The 8,206-nt window shown below is 47.2% G+C and overlaps 1 protein-coding gene across 2 annotated transcripts; it reads right to left on the reverse strand.

Annotated features, from left to right (window-relative positions):
- Nucleotides 1-745: 745 nt before the first annotated feature.
- NEUROD2 (neuronal differentiation 2) lies at nucleotides 746-6,702 on the reverse strand. 2 transcript variants are annotated; one of them, XM_081886599.1, is made up of 2 exons: nucleotides 6,378-6,702; nucleotides 746-3,678 (listed from the first exon to the last, which is right to left on the reverse strand). In XM_081886599.1, the coding sequence occupies exon 2, from the start codon at nucleotides 3,671-3,673 to the stop codon at nucleotides 2,600-2,602; it is 1,074 nt and encodes a 357-aa protein (XP_081742725.1). In that variant the 5' UTR covers nucleotides 3,674-3,678; nucleotides 6,378-6,702; the 3' UTR covers nucleotides 746-2,599. The 2 variants fall into 2 exon arrangements, with proteins under 2 accessions (XP_081742725.1, XP_081742726.1); XM_081886600.1 differs by lacking the exon at nucleotides 6,378-6,702 and adding an exon at nucleotides 4,394-6,352.
- Between the last annotated feature and the right edge of the window lie 1,504 nt (nucleotides 6,703-8,206).

Here is an 8,206-nt window from a genome sequence, read left to right on the forward strand (position 1 = left end):
AAAAGTGTTCGGATGCATTTCACGAAAGATCTGCAAATTAATGCTTAAAACATACCATTGAAGACCAGGGCTTGACACACACACCCTCCCCTTTCTGGTTTTTTTTTTTTTTTTTAATTTATCCCTTCTTCTTCTTCCCCTAAACAATGCATGCATTAAAAAAAAACCCGAACAAACAAAACTCAAACCCCACAACTACACAGAATGTTTGCAAGGGAACCTTTCCCTAGTGTTCCTGATTTTTCAAAGATGCTCGTGATAGGGGCGCGGTGTGGGGTGAGGAGGGGTTATATATCTTCCATTCATAGAGGGTTTCACCTTTTGATGAGTATTATTGGGGGGGGGGAGAAAGAGAGATTTTAGAAGGCCAGACAGACGCGGAAAAGGCAGCCCGTCTTTCAAAAGTGTCCTCTCCAAAATGTGTGAACCGAACAAGACAGAGTTTGCCGCAAACAAACAAACAAACAAGAAAATAACTCTCCTTTGTTAAAACAAGACTTGGTAAAATCTCTCCCCCTCCCCTTTCCCCCTTGGACTTTAGGATATCATTTTGACATAAATATTTATTCATCTTAAGGAAACCAAACACACGTACACACGCACACACACAAAGCACTTCTGGTGTCCAATAGACATTTCAATCTGAACTACAACTTTTCTGGTCTTGTTTGTTTTTTAGTAAAACGTTGTTGAGTTTTGTTTTTAAAAATATCAATCAGAAATGTGTGCCTTTTGCTTTTGAATATTTATTTTTTTAAAAAAATGCTGGTATGTTTAAAGGTGATGCAGGGCCATATTAAAATAAGGGGCTGGGGGTTGGGAATCTGACACAATATTTTGACATATCCCCCTGGCTGTAAAGCAAGTCATCAAAGGAACGAGAAATGAATCATTACTCTGTTGGGGGAAAAAATATACCAGTTTGAGTCTTTCAAAGATGTTGGTTTTTATATAGAGATTTATATACTGGTGTATTGTTACATAAACGTATTTCTCCCCCCAAAAAACGCATTACAGAAAGAAAGAAATTAAGAGTTACTATTAATTGGGAAGGGAAAAAACTAGCCAACGTAAGAATTAAGCATAATAATCAGTGTTATTTTTCACATCACCTTTAAATTTTGCATATTTGCGTTTCCCCCTCCTATCCATGCATAACAAAACATTTTTGTCATTTCATAAAAATCTTTTTTTCCACTTTTTTTTCATTAACGTTTTTAAAACAGGTAAAAAACAGCATGACACACGAATTTTGGAAAATAAGTTACTTGGGGTTACAAGGGTGGTTTCAAAAAGTCAGTGATTGTTAAATACCAGGGAAACATACCACAGTCCGTTTCCCCCAAATCAAAAAAGTGCTCGATTTTAAACCTCAGCGAGTTTGTTGGTCCATATTTCTAATATCTCATATGGATTCTTGGTTGTTGTTGTTTTTCATTTATCCTTTTTGTTTTCCTTTTCCTTCATTTTAAAAACTTTTTCCCTAGTTTCAGTACCTACTTGCATAGATAAAGATAGAATATATTTATCATCTGTTTGCCCCTTTATTGCTTTTTTAAAGTTCTCACTGCATTGAAAGTCTGACTTAAAGTTTGCAAACGTCTTCTTTTAAAACAAACAAACAAACAAACAAACACGTCCTTAAATAGATTAAACTTTCGGGGAATTCTTGAATCAATTGCTGGAATGATGGAAAGCACCCCCCCCCACCTCCTGCCCTGTACTGAATTATTTCGCTCTACAGCCATTCTGGTCTCTAGATTAAATGCTTATATTAAGCATTGCTCAATATAGGCAATCGCTTAAGGTGGGGCGAACCTTTGACTCCCCCTCTCACACACTCCCCATAAATTTGATGTTTTCCCCTTTCCTTAATAGCACTTCCGATTTGGATCTAAAACCCTCCTTTCTAGATAGTCAAGACCTCAGCTAAACAGTCCACGAAGCTATATAGTTTGCTTTCTCATATATATAAAATTGCATTAGAGCATATATTGCACCAGATTTCTTTTATTAGTAATTGGGGCAGAGGAGGAGACCAGGTCTCAGATCCGGTTTACACCCCAACTCCCAGTCAAGTAAGGAGTCCCATAGGAAACAGGGCGCTTCATCAGCTCCGTCGACTCCTCATTTAAGCCGAAGACCATTGACTTCAAACAGAATCGACTCCGTCGAATCCCAGCGGATTCGAAGTGAGTCAAGTCCGTGGCTTCGGCCTAAGTGTCTTGTAGATCGGGCTGAACTCGCCTTCCACACGCTGCTTTGAAACAAGTACGCCCGGCTCAATAGGTTTAGGGATGGGAATGGGTGTTATTGTTGTTGTTGTTGTTAATATTATTATTATTAAGATCACTTCTCTCTAACTGATTGGGAAAGTGGCTCACAGTTGAATGAAAAGTTGCAGCTCTCGGGAAGAGGCGAGCAGGGGCTTCGAGAAGGCCAAGGACCATTGCCCCCCACCCCAAATAAAAATCGCCCACACGCGCGCACAGAACCACACACACGCCTATCCCTTTCGCGAACGCAACCCACTGGGGATCTACAGGTGGCCCTGGTTAGGCGTGGGACCAGAAGGGGAGCCCAAAGGCGGGAGGAGTCGTTAATTATGGAAAAAAGCATTGAGCTCCTCGTACATGGGACCTCTGTCGTGGTGGAGGTGCATCTCATAAGGCAAAACGTTCTCCGAGTGGACGCCGCTGCGCATCCCAGAAGACCCGAACACCAAATTGTGGCCGGACGGGCGAGAACTCGGGAGGGCGGAGTAGTGCATAGAATAGTGGTAGTTTTTCTCGTGGTCTGGGGAAGAGTCTTGCTTGAGGGAGAAATTCCCGTTCACGCACAAAGGAGGGCTCAGGGGCCCATCGTATTCCGAGCTATTGTAGTCTGGCGACGCGTTCCCATAGAGCGACTCGTAGGTGGCGCAGTAGGCGTGCGTCCGCAGGGCGTGGGAGCTAGCCATGGTGCTGGAAGCGCACTGCGCGCCGGAGAGCCGCGAGCACTGGTAGGTGTAAGGGTGCATGGCAAAGGTGGAGTTGGGCCCGTGGTACCTGCCGGCCTCCTGGCCTTGCTCGGTCAGGAAATTCCTCGAGTTGAGCTGCAGGCAGCCCGCCACCAAGTTGGTGGTGGGCTGAGACAAGCCTTTGCACAAAGTCTGCACGTAGGACACCAAGTCCGGCCTCTTGCCCGAGCGCAAGATCTCCGACAGGGCCCAGATGTAGTTCTTGGCCAGCCTCAGCGTCTCGATCTTAGACAGCTTCTGAGTCTTGGAGTAGCAAGGCACCACCTTGCGGAGGTTGTCCAAGGCGGCGTTCAGGTCGTGCATGCGGTTCCTCTCGCGGGCGTTGGCCTTTTGGCGCCTCAACTTGGAGCGCTCCAGCCGGGCCTTGGTCATCTTCCTCTTTTTGGGGCCCCGTTTCTTGGGGCGATCCCCTTCCGCCTCCTCGACCCCTTCTTCTTCCTCTTCCTCCTCCTCCTCCTCGCCCCCTAAGTCGTGGTCGTCTTTGGCCTCCCCGTCGGTCTGCTCGTCCTGGAGAGGGCAGCTCTTGCCCTTCCGCTCATCTTTATCGCTGGCCTCGTCGTCGTCGTCCTCGTCGTCGTCGCAGTCGTCTGCCCAGCTGGAGAATTTCTGAACTTCTGGGATCAGGCTGGGCTCGCTGAAGAGTCGCGTCAACATGATGGCTGCAGAGGTGACATGGGGGCGGGGAGGGGGAGGACGGAGGGAGGGAGGGGGAGGGAAGGGACGGAGGAATGGAAACGAGAAATAAGAGCACAAGTTTCTTTCAGAGCCTCAGCAGCCCTAACTCTAAGCACGCGCGTCATCCAAACTATGCCCGACTGTTGGAACTTCATCCTAAAGCCGGAGCAACCTTGACTGGTCCAGGGTTTCAAGCACATTTAGGACTACCAAGGCATGAGTCGATTTCCCATCCCATCCAAGGCTGAACGGGCCTTCCCTCCCCAAGCAAAATAATCTAACTTTTGCCTACGATCTGCAAGGATGTGCAGAGCGTCGCGTCCCAAAATATATGCCTTTGCGCTGTCATTGGAACATGCCAGGTGGATCTTCCGGGATGGCTGGGTGGAATCCGTTCTTTGGACGTGCTTAAGAGCCAGCCAGCCAGCCACCCCTTTCACGGTTCTGCATTTGTTCTCGAACCCCATAATTTGTTCTTTGAAGTTCTGTTTTTCTTTTTTAAAAAATGGATCAAATCGATTAACCGTGATCCCCATCCGGATCCGACGCGCTGACAATTCTCTAAACATCCCAGAGCGTGTTTTAGAGAAGGAAGTCGTGGGGTTCTGGCCTTTAGCCCCCCCTTAAGTCCTGCATTTTCACTCCTCTGCACCCCCCAGATCATAATAAGATAGGGCGCTTCTTAAAGCCTGACTCAACCTTTTTATTGCACTCTTCTCCCAAACGTTCTGCCTCGAAGTACGTGCAGCGGCTCTCGTCAAAATAATCCTGGTTACCTTCCGCTCGATCAGAGACAAAATCTCCCGCTCCCTCCCCACTCCCACCCATACTTTTAACGGGAGTCTAATTTAAGCAGAGCTTTTGTAGGAGGAGGAGGGGCTGGGAGAGCGGCTTAGAACTGGCCTGAAACCGCGCTCCCCCCTCCCCTCCATAAAAGCAATTGACTCGTTTTAAAGTGTGATTAAAATTAATTGGTGTCTCCATTGCTTTGCTGCGGAATTGGTGCAATATTTCTGATAGATCCGGTTCATTACAGACAGTCTCTGTCTCTCTCTCCCTCCCTCCCTCCTTCTCTCTCTCTCATACACACCCTTTCGTTTTGTTGTTGTTGAAATGTAGTGGATATTTTCTCCGATTTCTTTAAGGGGCTGTTTATTTCTTTTTCCTTTTTTTAAATTTATGGTTCATGTTTATGCGATCAGCTTCAAGGGAATTTAAAATCGCTACGCCCCATCTCCTCTCTGCCTCCCCGGCTTGTATATATACGTCGATCTCTTCCAGCCAGGCTGCCTCTGTTTATATCTCTGGAGAGCTTTGAGGCGCAGATCTAGAGAATGCCAAGCGAAATCTCTAACTTTTCTCTCGGGTTTCTCCGTCCCATCCCACCAGAAGCTTGATAACCCAATGGTCCAGCGCAATTTCTGGGTGGTTTTCTTTTTTTCTTTTTCATATCAATGTTAATATTATATTAGAACGAAATGTTAGAATTTGGAACTTTGCATCCCGCTGCCCCCAGCCACCCCCACCCTCGCGTTCCTCCATCACATCCCAACCCTCATAACTTCTCGTTCCTGTCAATTTTCCCCATTCCTGTTTTTGTTTAAACTGTTTGAGTCCTGCCAACACTCTTTCTTTTTCAGGGAATGGTTTCGTACCTAAACCCCTAAAAGAACATTCTGGGTATATAACACGTTGATCGATCGTTCAATCAATTAATTTGATTTATTATTATTATTATTATTATTATTATTATTATTATTATTATTATTATTATTATTTAAAAAACTCCCTGAGCTACTCGATGCTCTTGCAGAATCGCTAGATCCCACCCGGTTCCAGTCGCTTCTGCTTTCCGCTTGTCTCCCTCCCTACACTGGCTCCATTAGCCCACATGCAGACCCCGCTGAAGACCATTTTCCTAGGGAGCCTTTTGCTCCAAAACTACGAGGAACCGAGGGATCGCTTGGCAGTTCGTCTGCGAGCATTTGCACTCGCTGTGTTTTGCTTAGGGAGGTGTGGGAGCCAGTTTTCACAAAAAAGAGGAGGAAGAAGAATGGGGAAAGATCACCCAACACACGCACCCACTCCTAAAAAAACCCCTCAAGCTAAAAACCAACAGCTCCGTAGATGAGCTGAAGAGAGTGCCTTTCACTCAGATAAGTGCTACAGCTTCGATTCAATGATAAGGCTGTTCGGGTTTTCTTTTAATTATTATTCTTATTCTTAAATACAATTGGAAAATTGTATTTCACCGGATCGTCTGCTCAGATCTCTGCTTTATTGTTAAGATTATGATTATTATTTAAATGGTATCTTTGAACGCGCCACAAAGGCTGCTGAGATCTATTTAAAAAAAACACACACACATACATCTCATGCAAAACCGGTCTTTGCTACATAAGCGATTTTGGATCTATAAAAAAATCTTGCCTAGAGATAGCTTATTCCACCCACCCGCCGCGCGCATCCCCCTCTCTAGCCATTCTTCCCCTAAAGATACAAATAAATTGTGTGTGCGCAGAAGGGGGGGGGGGCGTCTATAGAAAGAGAGATAAGATCTGTAGTGAGGGAGAGGGGAGAGATCCAAGGAGGTGGCCGGGGGTGGGGTGGGGTGGGGGAGGCAAGTTGCGTGACCCCATCCTTTCAAGTTTCTGCCCCGCTCTCTCTTCCTTACATAACTTACCTCCAAAGCTGAGCGGAGGAATCTTCAAGTCCTCGGACCCCGCATCTTTTGGGAGTAAAGGGGGGGGGGAGAAAATTAGAGGGGAGGAAGAAGAGGAAGAGAGAGAGAGAGAGAGGAAAAAAAGAGAGGCACAGGCTCCTTGAGGTCCACCCCGTCTCCTTCAGTGTCTTATCCAAAAGGAGGAGGGAAGTGGCACGCTTCGCGCAGGCAGAGGGGGTACCAACTCTGATGCCAGACCATATGGCTGGCACGTCATCCGCTCGAGTTATCGCACGAGCTGCGGTGATTGACATGCGCTCGCATGTAGGGAGATCTCGCTCTCGGGGGAAAGCGGGCCCGCCATCTGTCACTCCCTACTCTTAAGAAAGAAAGAAAGAAAGAAAGAGGGAGAAGGAAGGAAGGAAAGAAAGAACGAACGAACGGGAGAAAGAAAAGACCCAGCCCCAGATAGATCACATCTACGCAGCCCTGACAAGATGAAGCGAGATAGATGAGGTGGGGGGGCAGCTAAGGGGTTGGAAACAATAGAAGGGGGGGAATAGGGAAGGAAGGAGGATATTTGGAGTGTACCTTTATGTGGCTGGTTGTAAAATCACCCAGGAGGAAGGGATGTTAGAGACCTTATGTCAAAAGAATCTCCCCATCCCTCTTCCCTCCCCCATTCTCTCTCTCTCTCTCTCTCTCTCTCTCTCTCTCTCACACACACACACACACACACACACACCCCTCTCTAGCAGCAGCAGCAGCGGAGGGCCTGTCCTCTGGCCCACCTAGCAAATCGATCTTTTGCAAGGGACACTTCTCAACCTCTTCCAGTTATTATGGTTATTTTTCAGTGGGGGCAATCAAGTAGTGTCCTTTTGTTTTTGTTTACCAAAGGGAGTCAGGGGTTTTGGGGTTGCTTCTGAGGCATGGGCTCCCTCTTTTGCTTCATCTGGGTGGGCAAAGGTGAGCCATCCCAAGGGACGTCCCTCCATTATTCCATGGAACAAGCATGTAATCCACTAGGGAATTCTCTGGCACAGGCCAGACTGAGAAGAGCCAGCCGGGATATGTCACAGTCCCCACCCACCCAACTCTTCATTTCATTGGGTCTCATGCAAGAGAATGTCTCTGGAGTGAATCCCACGCCTCCCCCCTCCAAGCCCAGATCTAGCAGTCTCTGACTCTGCTGCCCTTTAAGGGGACACCAGATTGGCCGCCTCTGGCAGCTGCTTCTCCTTGCTGAATGGCAGGGTAAGTTCCATGCCTGTGTGCAGCTCCAAGTGGTGCCATGAGGGCAGAGGTCCAGGGGCCCTCTCAGTAGAGGGAATGAGTGGTGTGGATGGAAAATCAGGCCTAAAAAAAGAAAGAAAGTTGGGAAGGGGCGACAGTTCAGTGACAGAGCATCTTCTGTGCATACAGAAGGTCTCAGGTTCCATTCACGGCATTTCCAGATGGGTCTGGGATACCTACCAGCAGTCAGTGTTTGACAACAGTGAGCTAGAAGGACCCAACTCAGTACAAGTGGTACCTCGGGTTACAGACGCTTCAGGTTGCAGACTCTGCTAACGCAGAAATAGTACCTCGGGTTAAGAACTTCAATTCAGGATGGGAACAGAAATCGCATGGCGGCAGCAGGAGGCCCCATTAGCTAAAGTGGTGCTTCAGGTTAAGAACAGTTTCAGGTTAAGAACGGACCTCTGGAACGAATTAAGTACTTAATCCGAGGTACCACTGTATAAGGTGGTTTCCTATGTTCCTTTGGTGATGCTCTATTGCCCTAAGGCCCACACGAACCTGGAACCAGCGTTGAAAAGTTACCGTCCAAAGGGAGGGGGCAGGGCTAT

Source organism: Podarcis melisellensis (assembly GCF_964234715.1).
Source record: "Podarcis melisellensis genome assembly, chromosome: 13".
Lineage (NCBI taxonomy): Eukaryota > Metazoa > Chordata > Lepidosauria > Squamata > Lacertidae > Podarcis > Podarcis melisellensis.

Bases quoted from the DNA above. Each gene is read 5' to 3' on its own strand.
- NEUROD2 (XM_081886599.1), bottom strand. From the start codon at position 3,673: ATGTTGACGCGACTCTTCAGCGAGCCCAGCCTGATCCCAGAAGTTCAG.